The following is a 25840-nucleotide window of genomic DNA, read 5'->3' on the forward strand; positions in this document are numbered from 1 at the left end:
GCTTCTATATCTTGCTGAAAAGTTCCTTGTTACTTTATTCTTATGTCCAGTATACTAAGATATTTGCATTAAAACTAGAGAAAAAAAAATACTTTTAATACATTTTTCTGTTTTCTTGCTTATTTCACTTCTTACTTGGGCCGGCTCTGGTTGCATCAAAAAGAAGATGCATTGTTTTCAATATCTGCTCTCCTGGACAGATTCCAATAACTGCAGATTACTAAAGTGATAAACAATGCAACAAGACACATAATATTTTAAATCGTTTATTAAATATTGCATAATACCGAAGTCACAGCCGTGTGTGGTATCTTTATTTTAATATTGTTAATTAACATCACTGCAAGTAGAAGCAAACAAACCAAACCTGTTGCAGGTTGTGCATCTCATCAAACTACCCCAATTATTTCAATCGTTAATCGTTATTTTGAAGCACTGTGTCACACTCTTAGGTTCTGGTATAAACAGATCATGGTTACACTGAATTATGACCAGATATATTTCAGTAAATCAAAATTTTAAAAATGACAGTAGCTGCGTTTCCATTCACTATTTAATTGCGCAATTTTAAAAAAAGTTTGGCGCTATGGTGAGGTGTTTCATGGACATATCAAAGTTGGTTTTATTTGCGAAACTGCTATAGAAACAATATCTTTGCGTCAAACGAGTCACATGATCAACAACCGGATGTTGTCACTGGCACAAACCACGAAGAAGAAGAAAACAGGAAGCAGTTGGAGGCTCGTGGCGCAGCATGTTTTTAATGATTTATTGTGTGAACAAACTTATTCACGTGTGGTTTTAATTCCGTTTCTTATTAAATGGAAACACGGCAATTACTAAATTGTGTTTTATCCGACATTAGAGAATATTAAAGTTTTGCGCACATTTCTAACGAAAACGCAGCTAATGAGGCAGAATTTTGTAAATCGTTATGCTCACTAATGGCAGCGAACGTGAAAACATGAAACCTTCTGTGCTTTGCCTCAAATCCTTCATGGTAAATAATCTGAGACAGAGAGAACAATCTGATCCTCCTGCCCTTTACAGTCTATCTGCTCTATTTTACATATTTACAACATTTCCTTTTCTCATTTAGGATGAAGTTTGGACAACGCTGCCTGCATCACATTCATATCTGCAAACATTCATTCACCCCCTGATGCTGTATGGAGCACAATAGAGCACAAAAACACTGCTGTATTTCCGACTGACCTATTTTTACATCAGGTGTTAAAATAATCTATTTTTTATATATATAATGGAAGTTTACAAAGCTACAAGTCGTCACACTCTCAACCAGCCAGACACGTTGATGTGAAGCTGAGGTTATAGAGGAACAAACATGTGGTAGAGGCCTCTGTGGTGAAACAAAACATGAACGTCATATCAGTGCAAACCCACAGTGCAGCGTATTATCACAAACTAGCTGAGGAAACAGTCCAGCTATGTTGGCAAAGCAGGAGGGAAAAACTGAATTAAACCCCAAAGAAATGGGAACACTGATTGTTCTGGAGACAAATCAAACTTCATTTACATCTCCTACTTCCTTCTTATGATTTCTATCTAAAGTATATTTCTTTTTCACATTTTGTCACAAACTTTAATAAAAACAATTGGGATTTTATACGATCAGCACAAATTAATGGATACACTGTGAAATCAATTTGGTCTGGTTTCCTGTACAAAGGAAGTTACTTTTCAGTGAGATAAAGATGCTTGTTTTAAGTAAATAATTCCTTAAAATTGATGAAAAATCACTAGTTCCACTGGCTGAATACTTCACTTGTAACATGGGGTAAATATTAAAGGTGAAATATTCTGCTAGTGGAACTAGAATTGGGTTGCTAGGTAACGGGTTGGCTTGGCTGGTGTTGCTAGGTAACAGCACAAGGCCAGTGGATTGTGAAATAAGGGAAATAATCTCCTAGTGGAACTAGAACTTTTTAAAACCCACATTTAGAAATTACTGATTTAAAAGAAGCTGCTGTTTCTTGCTGAAAAGTTACTGGTTAGTTTAGTTTTATTTCAAGTGCACTGAGATATCTGCACTAGAAACTAGATCAAGATTACGTATTAAATCACAAGATTTTCTGTTTTTGTGGAGTGGAATAAATAAAAATCATATTTAAATGACTGTATTTAATGTCAGTACAAATTCCAACGGTTGTGTGATGGATGGTTAGTGAACAAAAAGCATCAGGAAGACAGAAACACGGCAGGAAATAACAGAGAGGTTTACAGCAACAAGATCTCACAGAGGACACATCAGGAAAAATTAAAATAAAATAAAAACAGTAAGACACACTGGAGACGGAGAGCAGGAATCAGAGAGGTTAAAAACAAAAAATTATGGACAAAAGAAAAAGCTTGAGACTGTAGAAGACATTAGACTGGGGTGGAGGTTCACCTTCAGCAGCCAAAGCAACGACTGGATGGATCAAAGCATACATATGTGTGAGAATGGCCTAGTCAAAGTCTAGACTTGCATCCAATTGAGGATCTTTTTTGCAAGACCATTCAAAGTGAGATGGAGCTATTTTGTAAAGAATGTGCAAAAATAAGGTTATGTTTTGAAAACTAATACAAATCCACTTTAGCTCCACATATGAAGTAGCAGAAATCTGATGGTTTTTAGTTTTTGGATGAAATTGTACGGAACAGGATTAGGGCGACTGACAAAAAAAAAAATAAATAAATAAAAATTCTGACTTTCTTTCTCCGAATCAGAATCGTTTAAATTGTTTATGCACCATGCATAAACAAATCTTGTTTTAATACTCAAATATACCAATTAAATTTGTGACAGGCTTCCAGTGAGGACAAAAGCAGGTTTACAAATCCAGTTACAAGAAAGAGACACATAATGTGATTATTTTCATGAGCTAAGCACATAATTGACATCCACCTCAGAATATTTGGAATTTGACGCAGATTGACAGAATCAGAATTATGAGTTAAAAGTCTAATTTTTATTTACATTTTTTACAGTGGCCCTAATCCTCTTCCATACATTTGGGCCTTTCACACTGCTGTGGATATGCACACAAAATCCAATTTGCGTCGCATTCTGCTGTGTGAACGCAGCCTCATAGTTTCCATATGTAAGCTGGAATTATGCCGTAATTAATTTGTGTTGATCTTTCATTAAATCTCAATAAAAACAGATTGAAGTTTGTGACTGGAAGTTGACAAAATGTAAAAAAAAAAGTATGAGTGTGAATACTTTTCAAGGCACTGTACAAAGGGATAACTACTGATGGTCTGCTATGTTGTAAATGAGAAATGATTATTATAATCTTTGCACAGAGCCCTGATATGCACCAAAGCAGCTTAAAAATACCTGTTTAGCAAATAACCCTCAAACTACAGCGTCATGCTGCTCTGTGCAGGTCATAACAAGATCTACGGGTATCTGCAGAACAATCCGACAGCTCTGTTCAGGACTAACATGCACAGAGCTGAGACAGACAAAAACCAGATGGATTCTAAAGAAAACACACAAAAAAAAGATCAATAATAATCCTTGTTTTTGTAGGTAGCTTAACTGTGGGATGTGGCGTTTGTCACACAGGAAGACGGCTCTGATGCTTTCAGAGGATCTAAAGTGGAACCCTGTCACCACCTCTGTGGGAAGAGGAATTGGGTTGAGATGGGATTTCATGCTCCAGTTTGGTTTTACAGTGCATGCAGAACGTTTACAGAAAGAAAAACAAAGACGTGCTCGTATTCAGAAGGCCTCGTGTGTGTGGATACAATCTGATCACAGAGGATGTGGTTCAAACTTCTACAACAATCAGTAAAAGTCACATTCCTGGACTAAAACTAGATAGCAGTACACTGCAAAAATACAAAATCTTACCAAGTATTCCTAGTGGAAATATCTTAGTACACTTAAAATAAGGTAAAAGTGACTTACAAGCAAGTTTTCAGCGATATATAGGAGCTGGTTTTAAGTAAATGTTAATAAAAAAGTGCGAGTTTCCCTGGCAGTTTATTTCACTTCTTGAAAAAATGTATTGTTACACATGAAATAATCTGCTAGTGGAAGTAGAACTGGGTTGCTAGGCGACAGGCTGTGCTTGACTGGCGTTGCTAGGTAACGGCACGGTGCCAGTTGTCAGTGGAACTTTTTCTTTAATATTAAAGGAATTGTTAACTTAAAACAAGCTCCTATATCATTCTAAAAAGTTTCCTCTATGTTAGCTTTGTCTCATTTTTAAGTGTATTAATATATTTACACCAGAAACTAAACCAAAAGTATCGTGATTTTGCAGTGTAGGTCATCAGATTAATCTGCTTTTATCGTGTTAGCTGGGGACAAACAGGAAGTTAAGTGCAACCACGCCCGTCTGGTAGTTGTGCTGAAGGCATCACTTAATCAAATCAGATCAAAAGCGCGCGCTTCACTTGTAGAGTACATGCAACACAGTCCGCGTGTCCTCCATTGTGTTTGCTACAGAAACAATATAGAAAACAACAGGCCTTCGCAGCGCTTTCGCTGCTCGGGCCTAAATATAGCATTTTAAATAAGCTTGTTGTTTCTACACATGCACCCGACTGCATCGAGAAGAATGTCTGGTAAAAAAACAAAACAAGGCAATACTGCAGCGGTATCTGAAGCGTTAGGATTACACAGAGGTGTGACAGCTTTAACACTCCCCTAAGAAACAACAACACTGAATTTAAGGTGATTTCAAATAACCAAAAAAAAAAAGAAGCAAAATCAGACCAGTTCCAGTAGGGGTCGCTAACGTTGCAGATGGTTAAAGGGCAAATATCATCATACTGAAGAGGTAGAAAACTTAATATCTAAAGTACCTCACCTTCTGTTTGTTTTCCAAGTGAATAAGAAACTTTAAGATAATTTTCTGAAACAAAACGAGACTTTCATGGTTTCAACTCCATGAAAAGTATCTCCTTTCTAACAAGCCACGCTCCCTAAAACAGGAAGGTACAACCATATATGGATAATGTATTTTGGTTAGTGTAGATAATGTTTTCTGCACATAAACATTTTAAGGCACAGGTATTAAACTCACGGCCCGCGGGCCAAATCTGGCCACCGTGACTATTTATGTGGCCCGCTAGAGTGTAGAGAGCCAAATAAATTTAACTTTAAGATACCAGTTGTGTACTTAAATATTATTTAATCAAAAACAAATCAGTTTTCATTTGTATAGGACCAAATTACATCAGTGTGAAAAGAAGTTAAAACAAGCCTACATTTTGAGAAGTACTAATTAAACGTAGATAAGTTTCAACAGATTAACGGTTAGTTTTATTAATACATTCTGCAACAACTGGCCCTTCGAAGACATTCATGATCTACATGCGGCCAAAAATGAAAATGTTTGACTTCCCTGTTTTAAGGCAAGTAAATGGAAAGAGGATGGAGTTAGCATGTTTGCTACAAAGATATTCTAGAAAATAATAGAAAAATCAGATTGAAGTTAAGAAATTATTTACAGCTAGAGCTGTGTGTCAACAGTTTCTTTTACCAGCAACTGCCTGTGACGTTTTTTCTTCATTAATATCTGAAGCCACTTGATGCAGTCTTGTTGGTTGTGCAGGAGGCTCCACTACTGCTTTTCAAAGTATGTTTGTAAAATTAGGCATCTGTTTGCAGCAGTAAGTGTAAACATTGATTTGTTGGGGGGATGACCAGCTGAGCCCTAAAGTAGCTCATTCTGAAACTGAGCAGATTATAATCTCATCATCTAAGAAAGATTTGTCCAAAAAATGTAATGAACATGTTTTGTTTAGGCCACAGACCTGTTCAAGGAAGAATTATAGATCATCTTTAATAATAATGATATATGCCCTTTAAACTCAAAATGATTGTTTTCTTCAATCAGAATTAAAGGGGAAAGTCTGTTTGACAGACAAAATTTCACATCTGGGAAGTAAATTTCATATTTTTAAATTAAGAAGATCCATGATTGATGATCCACACCTCTGATCCCAAAAGGTGGCTCCACAAAAGAAATGACGGTTTTCCTCCTCCGAAGTCCTTCGGTAATAAGATCCACTGTGATGTGGTGATCTAGACCAGGTGCTACATCAACACACGGACATACTGGAAGCTATAATCTGTGCAACACCAGCTAATTCGAGTGACATAATCCCCACATGTTGGAGCCGGATGGATTCTTCCCAGTAGTGAGAAACGTGTGATGATGGTTTGGGCGGTGAGAGCGCCGTCCCCTCCGCCGTCCGTCCACATCCCTCCGGCCGCACCGACCACTTCCCCAGACAAACGTATTCGCCTGGCCAGATGACTATTCTACCCAGCAGCCATGCGCAGTAGTAATAACTTCCCCAAGCTTGACAGGCAACCGTGTGTTACAGGCAGATTAGATATCGTTACAGTTTCACTTCCTTCACGTAATTCCCAGGGAAAGTCCCAAACTGTTTTGTCCTCTTTGATGTGCCTGTGGAGGAAAACAGGAAAACGGGAGTAAGTGACGGGATTCTGCTGCACAGAATGTCGTGCTGTCATCCATTAGAAACTGTATACGGAGCAATGTGACCCAGTGACGCATGGTTCCCCCTCTGCAGGAGGCTTCATGCATGCACGTATGGCAGGCTAATTTAACATAAAATCAATTTCACTACACTTACAAGCCAGATATCTGAAACTGGTTGATGACTACATGTGATAGTAAATTAAAGTATCTCTTTGTTACATGTTGACTAGTGTAAATGAGGTTAATTTTACCATTAAAGGCAACCAATTATCCAGAACTCACGTTTTGCACGTTTTCTACTTCCATTTGTGTTTCTACTGCTGCTCAAAAACATTCAAGCACTTAAAAAAGTAGCCAGCTTTTCAGGCAATAAGTTAATGTTTCCAAAACCTTTTTGAATGTAACATTACAAGTCAGTAGGCGCTGCCCCTCACTTAGCTACCCCATCCCGTTACTTAGCAACCTTAGCAGAGGTCCAGCACGTTTGGTCAGCTGGTTTTATTGCTTTATGTCCCGTACAATGGCTACTGGAAAAGACGGGTGTTTTATTGTTCACTTACCATCCAGAAAACACTTGTTGCATTCTTATTGGTTGTTTTCTACAAACTTTGATTTTTAAAATGTCTTCCAATTCCCGTATTACTGTTTTATTACTAAATTAAAATTTATTGGTCAACTTTGCATTAATACAGCCTTATTAATATGTTACTTGAAAATGGTTTCAAACCACAATATTAATTGCAATAATTATTAATTACTCATCTTTAGATTTGTAGAATGTAATTACAGACAAGCCTGTCACGATAACAAATTTTGCTGATTGATAAATCGTCCCAGACGTTACTGCAATAAATGATAATATTATTGTTTTGAAGGAATATAATAGTAATCTGGTACACATTTTCAAAGATCAATAAACTTTAAATTCTAATGAATATTTATCACTGAAACAGGAAGACTTTTTAAATATCCAAAATAAATAAACGAAACAACATAAACAGCAAATAAATGAATTATAAAGTCTCTCTAATCAAAATTGTCCTTCAAAAAATGTCTAGTTGACACCAAAACACCAGACTGAAGACTTTTATCATCCAGTTTTTGGTAGTAAAAGAGAAAAACTATAAATCGTGCAAATGGAAATTTCACGTGTCTGATTTATTGCGACAGGTTGATTTTATGTTAAATGAGCTTGCCATATGCTACAGTGTCTGCAAGCCTGTGCTGTCATTGTGCAGAAACCTTGTATGGATTAATGTCCTGCAGGACGTACCGACAAACCAGCCGTCATCGCATTTTTCCATGACGCTGACGAGATCTCCCTCCTGCAGCTCCAGCTCGTCGTCATTCTGAGGCACATAACTGTACAAAGCCTGGAAACTGGAGCGGCGACACAAAGAGCACTTTGTTAAAACCAGCAAACCGGCTAGCGCTAATTAAAGGAGGGGGGAGGCGCTTCAGCTGAAACATGCAAAAATAAAAAATGAAAAAGTGAAACTGTAAACAAATGTCACTCACATTCCATAGCTGAGACGGCTGGGCTCCGGGCTGCTGCTGTGGGACTGGGGTTGCTGGGAAATGATGAGACATTGTTTACTGGGGTGGGGGTGCAGTCTATGGAGAGAGTCATTATGGTGGTGGGACAGGGTGCTGCAGTACCTCACTGAGGTCTCAGCAATATTCAAGATCTCATTACACACTGCCTCCTGGTGGGAGCAGGAGTCGCCAGAGAGAGACATACAAGAGTCCCAGAGGAGGCCGAGGTCAGGGGGAGGTTTAAGGAGTTAGAAAGAGGTGGGGGAGGGGGGTCCAGCACAAAGCAAAGGCAGGAAAAAATGGGGAAAACGGGAGTAATCCATTCAAAGCCAGAAGAAAATGTAGAGATGTTGGTGAAGCCCAGGAGGAGAGGAATGAAACACCAGAGTGGGAGCATGGAGACAGGAAACATGAGACTGTTAGTTCATCGGTACAGGATATTAGTCAATGTGAGCATGCAGACTCAAAGGGAAGCTGGTGGCCACAGATAGACGTTTAAAGAGACAGTATTATGTTTTTCAGGCACATAATGCCATTTTATAGCACAATCAAAGTAACCTTCAATTTTCATAAAATGTTTATTTAAAATATGACTTAAAAACTGCTGGTCTCTCTGAGACTCCACCTTCAGGAAGTTATCACGCTACTCCTCTATTAACCCTTTCACAACCTTTTTACCAGTATTTCACTAAGTATCTCTTATAATGAGCTCAGTAGGTGTCTGCTAATTGCTGCTGGCTAGTCTGAAGGAGCTGAGTGGGGGAAGGACTGCTCTGAAAGGTGGAAGCTTGAAAACCGCAATTATGAGCTAGAAAGAAACAATTGTAACTTTCAAAATCAGAATTTTAGCTTTCAAAGTCATAATTATGAGATAAAGATGATAATTAATGAAATAGAAAGTACATATATATATATATATATATATATATATATATATATATATATATATAGTATATATAATTTTGACTTTTAAAGTCAAATTTAAGATAGAAAGTCACTTTGTTTATCTAAGGAAGGTTGGTCGAGTTTCATAATTATAACTTTGAAAACTAAAATTATGACTTCCTCGATGGCGGGGCAAAGTCCAACCTGACGTTTTGCACCACTGAATGGTTCCCATAGAGCAGGGTGTCAAACTCCGGTCCTTAAGGGCCCATTATTCTATTCACACCTGAATAGAATAATGAGGTCATTAATGCTCTGGAGAACTGATCTACACACGGAGGAGGTAATTAAGCCATTTCGCTCCAGGGTTTTGTACCTGTGGCACATCTAAAAACTGCAGGGCAGCGGCCCTTAAGGACTGGAGTTTGATACCTGTGCCACAGAGCATGCATGAAAGACTCAAAGCAACACTCCAGGAAAACCATGATAATATGATGAAAAGTTGAAAAAAGTCCAATTTAAATAATGCTGCCCCTTTAAGACAATAATTAATTTTCTTCCTAAGTGTCACATAAAGCTGGTTTATATCAGACAGATGGTTTATTTGTTCATTTATTAGCATCAACCACAAGTTTCCACCAAAGTGGAATAAGCAATAATTCAATTAATCGCATAATTATCACTTACAAAGTCATAATTGGTAAAGTCATGTTGGTAAAGTTATAATTATGAGATTCAGTCATAATGCTGGCTTTCAGAGTCACAATTTTGAGAAGGAAAGCAATAATTATGAGACATAAAATTAAAATTATCTCTTTAAAAGTCATTATTTTGTCTTTCAAAGTCAAAATTCATACTTTCTTTTGGGCTTTTATTTTTCCTTTCATGGCAGAATTGGGCTTCCATACACTATTTATTTACTTTTACATATATTAGCTTGGACGTGCTTTAGTGTGCAGCATCTCTTTAAAAACGGAAATTTGTTTAATTTTATTAGTCATCTATTATCTGAAGGATGATTTTTGGACACTTGGGAAGAAAACAAATCAAGATTTTCCCTAAATGTCAAACTTTTATGGATGAATTGTTTGTTGTCAAACATGAGACGCAACTTTACACATAATGGAAGTTAAAGATAAAGTGAGTTTAACGGCATTTTGATCAAAGATTTTCTTACCGCAAATGAGTTAACATTGTTGTTCTCCTGGATGTCGTACGGCATCACAGGGCTCCTGGAGATCCGTCCCAGATGGTCGGCCTCGTTCTTCACAAACTGCAACACAGACGTCACCAACGTCTTTTAATAAAAGTTTAGTTGACTGAGCTGAAACCTGTCCGAACGTTTTCCTATGCTGAATTAAAAAGATATGTTTATTTTTAATATTTTGTCAGCTGATTTAAATACTGACTGAATAAACAGAAAAAAATTGGTTTTCTCACATAAATATAAATAATGATAAACTTAGTATTTACCAAATATAAGATAACAGGAAAAACAAAAGATTAAAAGAATAAAGCATCTGAAACACTTAATACAGATATTCATACATTAGTACCATTTGTGTTTGTTCTTCAAGGAAAGTTAAAACTTCGTTTGATTAAATGGATTAACTCACGAAAGACCTAAAAATCAGTCTTGCTTTTTTGGCGCCATGTTTTTCCCCTCATCACGCTAATATTTTTCCTTAAATTCACCGCTTTTCTGTCATCACATCCTCACCTTTGAGACGTATCAGTTTCTGAATGAAAAGTTGCAGCTCGGCTAAATATAAAGCACTCTTATCGTTTATATTTAAAAACAGAACCGCATCAAGTGCACCGGACTTTGGGCCGTTGCTCTTTCCCCGTTCTGGTTCGGCTGCCATCTTAGTATCTGTATCAACGGACTCCCAGCTTGAGGATGACCAGCGGCGCCCTCTGCTGGACGAAGACCAAACTACAACACTAAAAGAATATCGAAGCGGCCGTTCTTAGTGAATCGATTGGAATTCATTTTATCTAGTAAACCATTAATACATAATTAATCGTAAGTTGATTAATTGTCTGTATCCCTAATTAACACGCATGAAACCTATAAATGGTCACCTGAGTAAACCTCCAAAGTCCAGCTAAGCTATCGATGCACAGGAAGTAGTTAGCATTTTCTGTTAGCGTCAGTCTCATAACTTGTCTTGGCAAAACCACCTTTAACGATCCAAACTGGTCGTAATTGTCATATCCTCATGCCAGGAGTTGAACTGAAATGCAGGCACACACACACACACACACACACCGCAAAACCACTGAATGTTAGTGAACACACTACAGCATGCATTCCGCTACAGACTCAATTTTCTGCGAAGACCAGCAGAACTCTGCAGCTACAAGTCAAACCCACAGTGCCTTGAAAAATTATGCACACCCCTAAAACTTTTCCACATTTTGTCACGTTAAAACCACCAAATTCAGTGTTTCTTCTTCATTTCAGGTTTTACGCGATAAAGCAGAAAATAGTGCATTTTTGAAGAATGGAAGGGAAAATGATTAATTGTTTTTTAAATAATGAAAACGGCGGAACAAATGCAATAAAATTTTTACATAAACCTGAAATTACAAAAACAAAACAAAACGAAAAAACAAAGGGGAACAATGCAACTAGCAAAAAGCACAGGAAGTAAGGAACGCTGCAAACTCGCTCCACAATAGGAAGTCCTCCAAACCACTAGGGGGAGTCTGGAGTAAGTAACAACACCTACTTAAAGATGCTCCTGTTCTATAATATTGTAAATGACACCAAGTATTACACTCTTTTTCTTCCCGTCTCTAATTTAAGCTACTTTAGATTTGTAGTTGTAATTAGGACTGCAACTAACAACTATTTTAATATTCAGTTAATCAGTTCAAATATTTGACGTGTTTTTACAGATTTTTCTTTGACTCATTTAAGCTTTGTTTATACAATGTTAGAAATACATTAAAAGATGCAATTTAACAATTCAATTCCTTTTTTGAATAAGAAAATATATATTTTATTGCCTAAAATGCTGCAACACACCATTCCTTTTGTAGCATGAATGATTTTTGTTCAACATATGTGGACACCACTGGGTTCAGAGGTTGTGAATACTTTTCCAAGGCACTGCAAAAGTGATGAGCACACATCAGAACGACATCCACAGCTACTCTAGGGAGGTGAAAGGTCGTTTTGCAGTGAACACCACACACCATGCAGGTGGTACCTCTGCAGGGCTACTCTGTCTGCTGCCCCGGGCCGCCCGACCCCGCTCCCCCTCTGCGCTCTCCCCCTCACTCAGCCAGCCTTCAAGCACCGGCCCGCCGCTGGGGCTCACGCTGCGCGACAGGAAGTCCTCCCCCTGTGGCGGAGTGAAGGTGAGAAAGGGCGTGGCCGAGCCGGGCCTGGGCGGGTGCGGCGGCGGCAGCGGGGAGGCGGAGGGCGACGCCATGGGGGAGACGTAGGGCACGGGGCTGGCGGAGTACGGCGGGGGCAGGTACTCGCCCCAACGGTAGGAAACGGTGGGCGGCGGCGGCAGGGGGGGTGTCGGTGCTGCGGGGGGGCTGCCACCACCCACGGTGAGAGAGATCCACTCGGAGGAGATGGCGTGGACCTCGGGTGAGACGGAGCGGCGGGGGGAGCGGGGCAGCGGCAGGGGGGAGGTGGTGAGGTGGTTACGATACAGCTTTTTACACAAGATGGAGGGAGCAGAACGGGAAATAAAAGATGAGAAAAATTCACCAAAACAACAACAAAAAAGAGAGATGAAGTGAAAACAGAGAGGACAGAGGGACATAACGAGAGCTGGGCGATTTAAAAATTAAATTTTATTTCAAATGTTTTTCTACAAATTAAATTGCAAAAAGTGGATTTTTATTTTAAGTGTTTGATGTCTGTCTATCTGAGTTCTGTGGCAAAGTGTTAAGGCCAGGCTAAAAGACTATTTGTTAATTTATAAGAATAAAGTCTTAATATTAGTAGCTTGACGATATTACAAAAAATGTGTCATGATATCAGTCAATATCAATAATTATTGACTAGATTTTTTGTTTTAAATATCTGAAATCCTGCCAGACTGTTAGCGTGGCCTTTCCTGTTTGATCCACAGTTTTTCATTTTGTAACCAGTTATGAGCCCAGTGTCGAAAACTTGAAACTGCTGCTGCACAAGTTACTCAACAAACCAAAAGGTTGTTGCTAGGTAACCAAGAAGTGAGTGAACTAGTTGATTCTAACAACTTAGCTTCTCTAGTTGTGAGAGGCTAAAGCATTTCCTCTGCCTACATTTCCCAGAATGCTCAGTGAGGATTATATATATTGAATATTCAATCAAACGTGTTATCTTTTGATATTGATCATGTGTCTGTTGCGATATATACTGTTATTAATTTATTGTTCAAAGTCCTGGTACTGATAATAATCTGATGCTGATGTGTTAAAATATTTATTATTCCTCGTTCTGTAAAACCGATACCAAAGTATAACTTCACAAAATTCTCATCTAGGCCTGTCGCAATAACAAATCATCCCAGAAATTGTTGCGATAAATTATAATATTGCTGTTTTGAGACAATTTTCAAGAAATAATAAAGCAAGTTAATTTCTCAAAAACTAAGAAACCTTAATTTGTTGAAGAGTCCATAATATTGGAACAGGTAGGTTTTTTTAATGTTCAAAATAAATAAACAAAACAACCAAAAATAATAAAGAAAACAGAAATAAAAATCACACACAACTGAAGCTATGAATAAAACAAATTAAAAAGTTTTAGTTAAAAAAAATGCAAATCGTCAGAGTGGAAATTATTGATTTTAGTTGATCATGTGATTAACTCTTATTGTGACAGGTTTATTCTCAGCTCATTTTGATTTTTTTGCTCTTTTTCTACTTCATCCTCCTAATAGTCCGTCCGACTTTATTTTTGTAATAATGTGACTTTATTTGCATAATAAAAGAACAATTTTAGCTTGTCTGTATATGTTGTTGTAGAATTTACTTAAATTCAGAGTCCAAATAAATAGAAACTTTAAAAACGCTTGTCAAACAAGATGGCCGCCCTGGACCATGGAAACCCACAGAGTGCATTGGTGGAAAAAAAATCCAGATTTTGCAAATATTAAAATGTTAAAAACATATTTATCGCCCAGTCTTAAACACGACCCAGACGAGGCTGACCTGCGGCGAGGCGTTGGTGCTGCGCTGCGGCGAGTGGCTGACCGGCGGGTCCGGGTAGTCCACGCCGTTCTTCACGCGCGGCCGCTTGTGGACTTCCACGTAGGTGACGGGGAAGATGCCCTGCCGATTGGTGCCGGAGATTTTCCCCTCGTACCAGTTCTCATCCACTCTGCGGATCAGCGTGATCCGCTCGCCCTGCAGAACCACCAGGTCGGGTCAGAACGGTTCTGCTTCAGTAATGTTATCAGTTCCACAGACAGATGATTCACCTTCCTGAAGGACATCTCCACCACTGTGTCTCCCTTAAAGTTGAAGCGGGCGATCGCTTCTCCATACTCCAGAACCTGGACCGGGGCGCTTTTCTTTGGCTGGGCTTTCTCTGTAGGAGGCAGGAGCTGCAACATAAAACCATTAAAGGTGATTTATTGCACCTTGACAGATCTGTGGGCGATACAAAACATGTTCAGTACATTCTTTGCAAAAAATTCTCAGATTTCTGTTTTTACTGCTGTAAACCCAGAGGAAAAATAAACTGGTGAAGCACCGTTTGACTGAAGGAGGCAGGACTGTGAAGGTTTTAGATAAAATATCACAGAACTAAACAAAGTTACAAGGAAATGTCAAAATTCACGCAGAACCCTAAATAACCCATTTAGACATAGGCAAAAAAAGTTGATTTAGGGGTTAGTTACACCTATTATTCTTGCTTGAACAGGTTAGGGTAGGTCTGTGGCCTATACAAAACATGTTCATAAAATTCTTCTTGCACAAAATCATTCTTAAATAATGAGATTTTAGTCTGCTCAGTTTCAGAATGAGCTGCTTCATGGCCTCTTGCCACGTTAAGTCCAAATAAACTGGCCCCAACTCAAGCTGAAACTGGCTGCAAACAGATGCGCAATTATGCAACTGTACATCTTTGAAAAGCAGAAGTGGAGCCTCCTGCATAATCAGCAGGGGGCTCCACTGCAGCAAACGGTTTCTGGGTTCTTAGCCGACTGAACCAACCTCAACGTAACTTCGTGGGAAAATGCCGACTCTTCCATGATGTTCGCCTTCATACCAGTTCTGATCGACTTGTCGGATTATGTACACGATATCCCCCTTTTGAAACGGTAATTCTCTGAAAAACACAAACAGCAAATTATATTGGCTTAAAGTTTTGAAAAACTACTGTGATTATTCTGATGATTTTCACCTACTTTAGGCTTTCTGCTCTGAAGTCAAAGCGTGCCATGGCCGGAGTTCTCTGTGTAGAAATGAAACTTTTCAGTTTTCCGGATAAAATCACGAGCAACATCATTAGTTTATCAATAAAATTCCAATATATTTTAATCAGATCTACTAAATGAACTTAACCCTTACAGGACTTCTGGTAGTTTTTGTTGCAAATGTGTAATTTTACAGATTTTAAAATAATAAACGACTTCATTAATTATAGAGAAATGTTTTCTTCTTTTTTCCAGAAAATTATGGTTTTCCTTGAATAAAATATTCAATTGTTAATATTAATGAAGAACAATAGAATTCAATGTAGCGCTGTGCGATAAATTTATTTTATTTAATTGTCCCTGCACCGTTACCTAGCAACGCTAGGTACCGGTAATTGACTATCAATTTATCAAATTTTGAAGATTAAATTTTTGGAAAATCTGGATTTTTTTAGGCTGACATAATCTGCTTGTGTTGGGAAAAAATAAATTTCATAACAGTTCTAAAAACAAATAGATTCCATAAACACAAAAACGATTTCCTTCCTTCCTTCTGTCCGTCCGTCCATCCATCCATCTCAGTTTCTGTTATTTTGAAAAATATTTGAAATATTCTGCCTGTGGAACTAGAACTCGGTTGCTAGGTAACGGACTGGGCTGGGCTGGCGTTGCTAGGTAACAGGGCAGGGACAGTTGAATAATCTGCCAGGGGAACTTTTAGTTTTTCATCAATATTAAGGAATTATTGACTTTAAACAAACTTCTATCTTCCTGAAAAGTTACTCTTAAGTTAGTTTTGTCTTATTTCAGGAGCACTAAGATATTTTCACTAAAAACTAGACAGAAATATTTATTTATCAGTGTGCAGAAAGTTCCCCTCCTCCATCTTCCTGCCTGCAGCGGTGATAAGACTCGACCCTGCGTTGTACCTCGACGCCTGATTTCCGTTTCTCAGCGTTATCTGTGATGTTGAGCAGGTCTCCGAAGCGCTCGTTGGTGATGAACTGGTGGTGCGTCGGAACAATCCCCGTGTGCCTCCGGGCCGCGATGTCGGCCTCTTCCTGTTCCCGCTTCAGCCGCCGCTGCTCCTCCAGGATTTTCTGTCAGAAAAAGAAAACAGAAAGCTGCATTTCTGTTGCTAATTTCTAAAAAATCGGCACACATTTTAGCGATGGATTCACCTCTTTGTCCCCATGACGCTTCCTCAACACTTCATCCTGGCTTTCCCCGTGAGCTGGGGACGAGTCTGACAGAAACAGGAAAATGATTTAATTGCTAACTTTACATCGCATAACAGCAATTTTAAACTAAAATTTTGCAGTCATCTCCTCAATTCCAGTCAACTGGATGAAAGGCAATACTATAATAATCATGCACACATCAAATAACCACAAAAAAACCAAAAAACATCTGCATGCAGACAGGGATGAAAACAATGACCAAATGCTGGAAAAAAGTAAATAAAATTACAATAACATCCAATAAAAATTAAAGAAATCAACATGGAATCATGAGAGTATTGATGGTAAGTGACCAATACTTTTTAAAAGTTTACATTTATTTCATTAATTTATCAATTTATCTGTTTGGGAAGTAAAGATCGATGACGCATCTAAAAGTAAAAAATGACGGAAAACCAAAATTTATATGGAAATGCATCAGTTACGTAAGGTTATAATGGATATAAAAAGCCAGTAGCTAACATGCCCGGTTTCTATGATGAAGAAAAAAAATCATTTCAAAACTTAATTGTAACCTATGACCCCAACTGCTCCATGTCTGCATGCGGTGAGCAGGTGGAACCAAAGTTAAATTTACTGTTTGTGCTTCAATCTTGGCCAAAAAGCTAATGAGGTTTTTGTATCAATGTTGTGCTACAACTTTCTAGCGGTAAAAGTCAGCACCAAAGCATGACACTGCCACCATCATGCTTCACATGAGGTATTGTGTTCATTTGTAGCATTTGTTACATTTTCAGCTGCTGTGGTTCTCCTTCACCCTGCCCTGAGTCAGATAATCCAAACTAATTGAAAAAACTGCTGCCCTCCTCACCTGTGGGGGCGCTGCACCAAGAACAACTGGAGAAAACTAAGAAGACGCAAAGCGCAACTTCTTCCTTCACCAAATGTAAAAAAATAAATAAATGGAGTAGCGTCAGATTTTAGCTGTTTTAGGATTTCTCTTTTGTCTTTGGTAAAAAAAACTACAAGTCATTCCTCCTGTTAGTGCTAGACTAATGTGTTTGTATTTACCCAGAATGCCCTGTGCTGTAGTCCACTTCCTGTTTTTGGCGCAGTCTCCAGTCTGCTTGGTGTTCACATAGCATTCAAACCTCACCAGGTTCACACCTCCAGGTCAATAAATCAATATTAGTGATCAATCACATTTTTGGACTTTCTTCCCCACCAATGCTTTTCTGGATTAATGTCAGCATGTCCGTCTTATTTCACAAACCTAACAGCTTCTTTTCTTGGAATATTAAGCAGTAGAATTCTTTTTTATTTTTGCAAAAAGAAAATTATAATCTTACAAGAAGACAATCGTAGTAATGTGAGAGTAAAATCTTAATATTACCGGAGTAAAGTTGAAACATTAGGAGAATGAAGTAGCAATTTTATGAGAACTCCAACACCAAAAGTAACAAAAAATTTATTTTCAAGCTTTTTTTGTTTTTAAATTAAAACCAAATTCTCTCGCAATTTTAAGACGTCCCTCTGGTAAAACTGTCTCTAGTCTGACAATATTATGACTATATTCCCGTAATTTCACAACAATTCCCATACTAGTTTTCTCTGCTAAACGGATTAGAGTGTTTTCTTTGGATAAATAAATATTTTGGCCAAATGTTCACTGTAATCTAAAGGTGTTTTCACTGACAGTTCAGGGCCAAAATTGCAACATTTGTTAAATTTTCAGCTGCTGCTGTTCTCTTTTTCATAAACTGGGAAACGATCTAAACCCTTTCTTGGTGCAGCGCCCCTGCAGGCGAGGAGGAGAACTGCATATTCTATTTAGTTTGTTTTGTGATTTGACACAAAAGAGAACCAAACCAGCTGAAAATGTAGCAAATGTTGCAACTTTGGTCCCCAATCAAACTGGCTCTACCAGGAAGCGGATTATAGCGCAGGGCATTCTGGGTAAATTGAACCAAAACAAACACACGAGTTTAGACTCGTGGTTTTTTTTTGCCAAAAACAAAAGAGAAATCCTCTAACCACTAAAATTTGACACCCTCCGTTATTGTTTACATTTCACGAAGGAAGGAAGATGCGCTTCAGCTTTTGTGTCGTTTTCTTCAGTGGTTCTTGGTGCAGCGCCCCCACAGGCAAAGAGGGGAACAGGTTTTCAAAGGGTTTGGATTGTTTGCCAGTGCAGTGAGAGAGAGAACCACAGCAGCTGAAAATTATACAAATGTTGCAATTTTGATCCCCAATTTAACCAAGACTACCGAAATATCAGGTGTGAAAATACCTTTAGACTGCAGTGCATTTAGATGAAATCGCAGTTTTCTACATAATCTAGATGCCTGAATGAGAGTTCTCATTCACAGTGAAAATGGAAGATGGACAGTTCCCTGTCACTTGAACACACCACACAGACTGGAAATGAGAGGACGGTGACGTTGCTTTGTGGAGGAGGAAGGTGAAGATCAATGAGAGACCACAGAGCAGTGAAAGGGATGGAGTTAGCGACCTCTATGGTGAGCTGCCAGTAGGTTCCCGTTGGCGTCAAACACCTGGCCGTTACTCAGCCGCTCCGTCCCGCCGCCCTCCAGCTTCTCCACGACCTCCAGGGAGGAGAGCCGCCGCGGGATGAGGGGCCTCTGGGCGCCCGCCGTCACCCTGGTGGCCAACAGCGTCCGTCGGGTTTGGTGCGGCTGTGGGTTCTTCCGTAACCTGAAGGGCGCCGGGCCCATGAGGAAGAGGTTTCCTGGCAGCATGGCCTTCCTCTCCACAGCAGCCGGTGTCTCCTGCTGCCTCTCATGGCGCAGGATGGTGGTGAAGCGGGTGTAGGAGGCCGGGCAGGCGCCTTTGCACTTGCTGGGCTTGAGGAGGAGTGGATGGTTGAGGTGGTGCAGGTGGTGGTGGTGGTGGTGGTGGAGTGGAGGGGTTTTGGATCCGCTGAGGATCTGCTCCACTTCCTGTCCATCCCCCGACGACGAAGCCACCTCGTCCTCCGGAGACGAAACCCTGCAGTTCCCGTCCTCCGCTGCAGCGCTAACGTCGGTCGTTGTGGCTTCGGTTGTCAGGAGTGCCTCGGCGGACACGGCGGACGCCACGCGGTCCGGGCTGCGGTTCCGCCCGGAGTCCAGGGCGGGCAGTGATGACGAGCGGCTGGGGGCGGCGCCAGACAGCCGGATCATCGTTTCGAACTCGCTGACCCGTGACGACACGTTGTCCCGTCCAACGGTCCCGACCGACTTCTCTGCGTCGCTCTGGGCCGCCTCAAACAGCGAGGTGAGGCTACGGACGCTGCCGTGCGGGCTGCAGCCGACCGAACTGGGCCGCTGGATGTGATGCATGGAGCGGTACAGGCTGGAGAACCCGGACGCGCTCCGTCTCACCGCAGGGGAGACGCTGCGGTCCTCCTCTTCACCAAAGCGCCCTGGGTAGATATCCTCGCAGCTGTGAGACTTGGGCTGTCGGGCGCCATCGCTCCTGCAGTCCCGACTGTCACCACCAGGGGGCAGCAGCTTGGGCTTGAACTTAGAGGGCAGGATCTGCGGTATGCAGGCCTTGGCAGCAGACAGGGGCTTCTTACTCTTACACTGGTCACCTATTGCATTACTGGCAAGAACCGTTCGACTATTTACAGAGGAGCAGGGTGAAATTAAATAGCCATTCCCACCTTTATAATCCACTGGCAAGCATGCAGGACAACAGAATAAACAACATATTAGATTACAACGGTCACAAAGTTTACACACAAACACAGTTTGAGTCTGAGCTAAAAAAACAAATTCCATCAAAAGTGGATGAGAGGAAGCAGACTTGATACTGTGAACATCCAGTAGATGTTTACTGCATGGAAAGAATGAAACCAGGAGGCATTCTGGCAGGAAACTATGGTGGCCCTGAAGGTCAAACCACATCAGCAAACCACTAAACACAACGGCAAATTGAATATGACAACAACACATTGAAAAACAAAATGACATTAGCGCAGCACAACTACAAATTAAGAAAACTAAGTAAAAAATTAAAGGTTTTCTTAGGAAAACTCGACATTATTCTGACTCACTGTAGAGTCAGAATAATATCCGGTTCTAAAGCCAAGTTCTTGGGTTTCCCACTCTTATTTTAATTGTGCTTAATTAACAATTGATGTTGTTGTGTTTTTCCATTCGTAGTTGTGTTTAGTGATTTGTTGATGTGGTTGGACCTTCAGGGCCACCGTAGGAACCTGCATCGTCGAACACAACCAGGGATCAGACGGCGTTCAAACAGCAACATGCCATGAAATGCCATGTGATGTTGGAGGCTGTTTAAGCTAGCTAAAACTAAAGGCTGATCGTGTTTATCCAGCTTCAGACTCAGACTTCGGTGTGTTGCTTGAGGGGATTTTAGGTGATCGATCAAAGCAAAACAGAGAGTAATTGTTAAGTAGAAGGAAAAGGACGAAGCCTGAAACGCAGCTAATGGTTTAGTTAGCAGTGCTGACCACTGAAAACTGAAAACCATGCATAATTTTCCTTCCACTTCACAGTTCTGTGCTCGTTTGTTTTGGTCTATAAATAAAATCCCCACAACATAAAGTGAAGTTTCTCCTCAAACTTTAATAAAATATGAAAAAGTTATAGTGTCTAACGTTGCTTTCATTGTTGGATGTTTGCAGAATCTGCAGGCGGAGCTGCTATCACGCTGCTTCCCTGAGTTTGTGAATTAAAAATACATCCTGATCCAGCCGCCCTGCAGTTAAAAAGCTGAAATCTGCTAGGAAAAGCTTGTGTCAGCGCCTGGTGACTCATGACTGCGATCCAGATGGTGCTGGGAAATGACACAACACTTTGACGCGCTGCGAGGCTCCGCCGCGGGGCGAGTGACCGATCTGCCACATTCAAATCTGTCAGGAAAACATGCTGCGGAGGATGACTCTGTGTTTTATTCATGGCAGATGGAGAGAAAAGAGTCACTCCTGCTCATGAATGCAGCACAGCTAGTCAGGGTTTTGTTTTCTGTTAACAGAGACTTAGGGCAGAAACAATTAATCGGATTAATCAAATATTGAATTAACTCAATTCAAGCTTACTTCTGTAGCACATTTGAGCAACAAGGCAGTTCAAAGTGCTTTACGACATGAAAATATCAGAGTCACCAGTTCTGACTGTAATAAGTAATTGATTAATCGCTAACTGGACCCAAAAACAACCATTTGGTGAAAAAACCCCAACATATTCAAAGCAGGGATTAAGTCAAAAATTACTGATCAGAAGTAACTGCCTGCTGCTTTAATTTTAAACAGGACCAAAACAATTAGTCATGATTAGTCGATTATTGAAATAATCGTCAACTACTTTAGTAATCAATTAATCGTTAACTGTACAAATTGAAAAAAGCTTGTTTGCTGACAGAACACAGTCAGAGGAGTACTTAAGCCAAAAATGTACAAAAATATATACAATTAGCATTTTGTCTGTAAATATGTTTTTGTCAAAATTCCTTCAGTTGTAAAGTTTTAGCTTCACTCGGTTCAGATTTACTAAAAGAATACCAGGTTATTGCATTTCCTGTTTAGAAGAGGAGTTGGATTATATGTTTATTTACATATTTTAATGTATTTGCAATATAGTATAAAAAAGGCTTAAGCCGCTAAAAGAGAAATCTTTAGAATGTGTGTTTTTATCCGATTAATCGCCAGAATAATCGATTACTAAATTAATTGTTAGCCACAGCTCTTTAAATATTAGATTTTTTAACATTTTGTGAGCATAAGACTGAAACACATGATGGAGAGTTTGGTTTCTGACTTTTTTGGAGGGTTTTTCTCAGCAGCGAGTGACTCAAACGACCCAGGTGGAGCCTCAGGCAGGAGCTGCATGCTAGTCAGTTGACTGGATGGCTAATTTTTCACACTGCGTAGCTCCACATCTGCTTACAACAATCGCAGTTTCCAGCCTTGGGGTTCTAATTATCATGCAGTTCGGCTGTAAAAGTGGTAACTGTTGCATGTTTACTCAGCTCGGTACATTGGGTCAAAGTGTCCCCGCCTTGGATCTGCGCTCCCCTCTGGCATTCCAGCTCCTGACCCCACACTGACAGCTGACTTCCTCATGCCCGCCCTCTGTTTATCTCACTGCTCTGTTTATCTCTCCTCACTCATACCCTCTCTGCCTGGAGACCGCTGGGCGGCAGCGGCGGGAAAAATCCACAAGGTTGGGTTTCGGGACAACTTCAGACCCAACATGAGTCAAAAAATAGACAAGTGAAAAGATCCACAGGCGCATCGAAATAAACACCATCAGAACGTTTGTTTATTTTATTTTAGCTAGTTGTGGCAGAACGCAAAAGATTTTACAAAGTATTTGTTGGTCTAATTTCTACTGCAAAACAAAACTAACCTACAAGTAACTTTTCAGCAGAAAATAGGAGCTTGATAATAATTTCTTATTAATAAAAAAAAAGTACTGGTTCTGCTGGCAAAAGATTTCAATTGTTACATAAGGAAAACTTCTTACTATAAGCGAAATAATCTGTCAGTGGAATTAGAACTCGGTTGCTAGGTAACGGGCTGTGCTTGGCTGGCGTTGCTAGGTAACGGTGCAGGGCCCATTACTGTGAAATAAGTGAAATAATCTGCCAGGGAAACTTGAACTTTTTCACCATTATTAAAGAATTATTGACTTAAAACCAACTTCCATATCTTCCTGAAATGTTACTTGTAAATTAGTTTTGTCTCATTTCATATTTGCAGTAAAAAGGCGGCCAAAAACACTTTGAAAATGTTGTTTCTTTTTGCAGGTGTATTAATGGTAGTTGAGTGGAAGGAAGAACTGTGGTAGAAAAATTGTAACAGGGATTCAAAGTCTGTTCTGCTAAAGTTGTACTTGTGAATTTATAATAAATAAGTCTTGTAATAAATAAAAAAATAAATATAAAACAACAACAACAACAAAAAAACCTTGTGCATTTATAACAAGTCATTTGGGATATTGGTGTATTGAACTGGAAGCTAACACAATGTGATAAACACATAAATCACTTTTTCAAAGTAGCTTCTTACCAAGACAAGCTTTCAATCCCTGTTGGTTATGAACCTTTTGACCACAGTTTTTCCTTTCACTCAACTTTCAAGTAATATGGTTGGATGCCACCCTCTGGTAGCAGCCAGTTTCTCTGGAATTGACCTTTCATACATAATAATCATATGACATAATGTGACCTTTCTGTGTTGAAATCCATTTTATTTTTATTCTGTCTTTGTGTGAGTCTAGGTGCTTTAAGATTTTTTAAAAGCTTTTATTGCCTTTTATTTTGCTGCTGTTGCACAGAAATTTGTCCATTGTGGAGAAAATAAGTTATATTTCTATTCTTATCCCTGCTGCTACTGCACTTTCTATTTTAACACACTTTTCCCTTCTACTCAACTTTCCATTAATATCAACATACTCACAAAATGAACTGAAATGTGAACTTCAAATATATTTCACTCTGTCCAAGATGAAACTTTTGTTATGAGGGTTTTTAGTTTGACTTAAAGTTTGTTAAGCTGAATTACCAAGGAGAGAAATTCGTCCCAATATCATTATTAGCAAAGAAAATAGTTCAAAAATGGAAATCTGTGTTGTGTTCTGTGTTTTTCTGTGTATTTATTTCTAGTTTTCTTGTGTGTCTGAGTCTCTGTGTTGTCCTGTCTCCCCGTGATTAGTTCCCAGGTGTGTCTCGTTCCCTGATTACCTCTTGTGTATTTAGTGTCACCTGTGTGTGTCTGTCTTCGTCGGGTCCTACGTCAGTGTACGTCTTGCTACGTCTACGTCAGTCTGTGTATGTCTAGTCCTCGTATCGCCTGTTGCTACCTGTAGTGAGCTTCAGTCTTCCGCTCAGCAGTGCTGCCAGGTCTGTGGACTGTTTTCTGTTTATTTATCATTCATTAAAACTCCTCATCAACACCTCATCTGGGTCTACTGCGTTGCCTCACCGCCACCAACACACCGCTTCATGACAGAAGGACCCGACCACACCGAGGTGAGGTACGCAACCATCATGGACCCAAGAGTATTGTGGGATACGGTTGAGGACTATGTGGCAGTTGTGGCTAGCCCATACTCTGCCCGTAAGCGCTTAAATATAGCCACGCGCATGGTCCTCATGCTGGACCACTGGATCCCTAGACTTCCGCATCAGGGGCTGGTGGAGTTGCAACAGGAGGCAGAGTGGCAACGCCTGACAGCCATAGCCGTTCTGAAAGGTAACCCTCTGCCTCCCAAGCCGGACTATCTCTCCGTCAGCCCAGCCCCATCATCTCCGGAGCCGCCAGCAGCGCTTCCGCGGCCGGATCCGCCAGCAGCGCTTCCGCGGCCGGATCCGCCAGCAGCGCTTCCGCGGCCGGAGCCGCCAGCAGCGCTTCCGCCACCCGAGCCTGCCGCCCGCTCCAGCCCAGCCGGGCGCACCCGAGCCGTTCCTGCCGCCCGCTCCAGCCGGCGCGCACCCGAGCCCGTTCCTGCCGCCGCTTCCAGCCGGGCGCACCCGAGCTCCCTGCCGCTGCCGCTCCAGCCGGGCGCACCCGAGCCTGTTCCTGCCGCCGCTCCAGCCGGGCGCACCCGAGCCTGCTTCTGCTGCCGCTCCAGCCGGGCGCAGAGCCCGCTCCGCCGCCGCCCAGCCGGGCGCACCCGAGCCTGCTCCTGCGCTGCCTACAGCCGGGCGCACCCGAGCCTGCGTTCCGCGCTAGCCGCGCAGACCCGAGCCCGTTCCTGCCGCCTCCAGCCGGGCCCGAGACTCCTAGTGCTTCCCCGAGACTCCTAGTGCTTCCCCGAGACTCCTAGTGCTTCCCCGAGACTCCTAGTGCTTCCCCGAGACTCCTAGTGCTTCCCCGAGACTCCTAGTGCTTCCCCGAGACTCCTAGTGCTTCCCCGAGACTCCTAGTGCTTCCCGAGACTCCTAGTGCTTCCCCGAGACTCCTAGTGCTTCCCGAGACTCCTAGTGCTTCCCGAGACTCCTAGTGCTTCCCCGAGACTCCTAGTGCTTCCCCGAGACTCCTAGTGCTTCCCCGAGACTCCTAGTGCTTCCCCGAGACTCCTAGTGCTTCCCGAGACTCCTAGTGCTTCCCCGAGACTCCTAGTGCTTCCCGAGACTCCTAGTGCTTCCCCGAGACTCCTAGTGCTTCCCGAGACTCCTAGTGCTTCCCCGAGACTCCTAGTGCCCCCCCCGAGACTCCTAGTGCTCCCCCCGAGACTCCTAGTGCTTCCCCGAGACTCCTAGTGCGGCCCCAGAGACTGTCGCCGCCTAGGCGGCCCCAGAGACTCCTTGTGCTCCTCGTCGCCGCCTGCGCGGCCCCAGAGACTCCTTGTGCTCTCGTCCGCCTGCTGCGCCCCAGAGACTCCTTGTGCTCCTCGTCGCCGCCCCCGTGCGGCCCCAG

The 25840-nt window shown here is 41.2% G+C and overlaps 1 protein-coding gene across 1 annotated transcript in view; it reads right to left on the reverse strand.

The window, feature by feature from the left end:
- Nucleotides 1-253: 253 nt before the first annotated feature.
- Nucleotides 254-25840, reverse strand: part of LOC122842274 (sorbin and SH3 domain-containing protein 1-like) — a 61013-nt gene continuing 35426 nt past the window's right edge. Inside the window, exons 17-28 of the mRNA XM_044136000.1 lie at nucleotides 18962-20128; nucleotides 16450-16514; nucleotides 16198-16368; nucleotides 15260-15306; nucleotides 15066-15180; nucleotides 14327-14452; nucleotides 14058-14252; nucleotides 12110-12568; nucleotides 10069-10164; nucleotides 7989-8041; nucleotides 7744-7850; nucleotides 254-6434 (exon numbers count right to left, since the gene is read on the reverse strand). Coding sequence (XP_043991935.1) covers nucleotides 6367-6434; nucleotides 7744-7850; nucleotides 7989-8041; nucleotides 10069-10164; nucleotides 12110-12568; nucleotides 14058-14252; nucleotides 14327-14452; nucleotides 15066-15180; nucleotides 15260-15306; nucleotides 16198-16368; nucleotides 16450-16514; nucleotides 18962-20128 — 2669 coding nt within the window. The 3' untranslated portion in view covers nucleotides 254-6366. The remainder of the gene's footprint in view (nucleotides 6435-7743; nucleotides 7851-7988; nucleotides 8042-10068; nucleotides 10165-12109; nucleotides 12569-14057; nucleotides 14253-14326; nucleotides 14453-15065; nucleotides 15181-15259; nucleotides 15307-16197; nucleotides 16369-16449; nucleotides 16515-18961; nucleotides 20129-25840) is intronic.

This window comes from Gambusia affinis, linkage group LG13 (genome assembly GCF_019740435.1).
Source record: "Gambusia affinis linkage group LG13, SWU_Gaff_1.0, whole genome shotgun sequence".
Lineage (NCBI taxonomy): Eukaryota > Metazoa > Chordata > Actinopteri > Cyprinodontiformes > Poeciliidae > Gambusia > Gambusia affinis.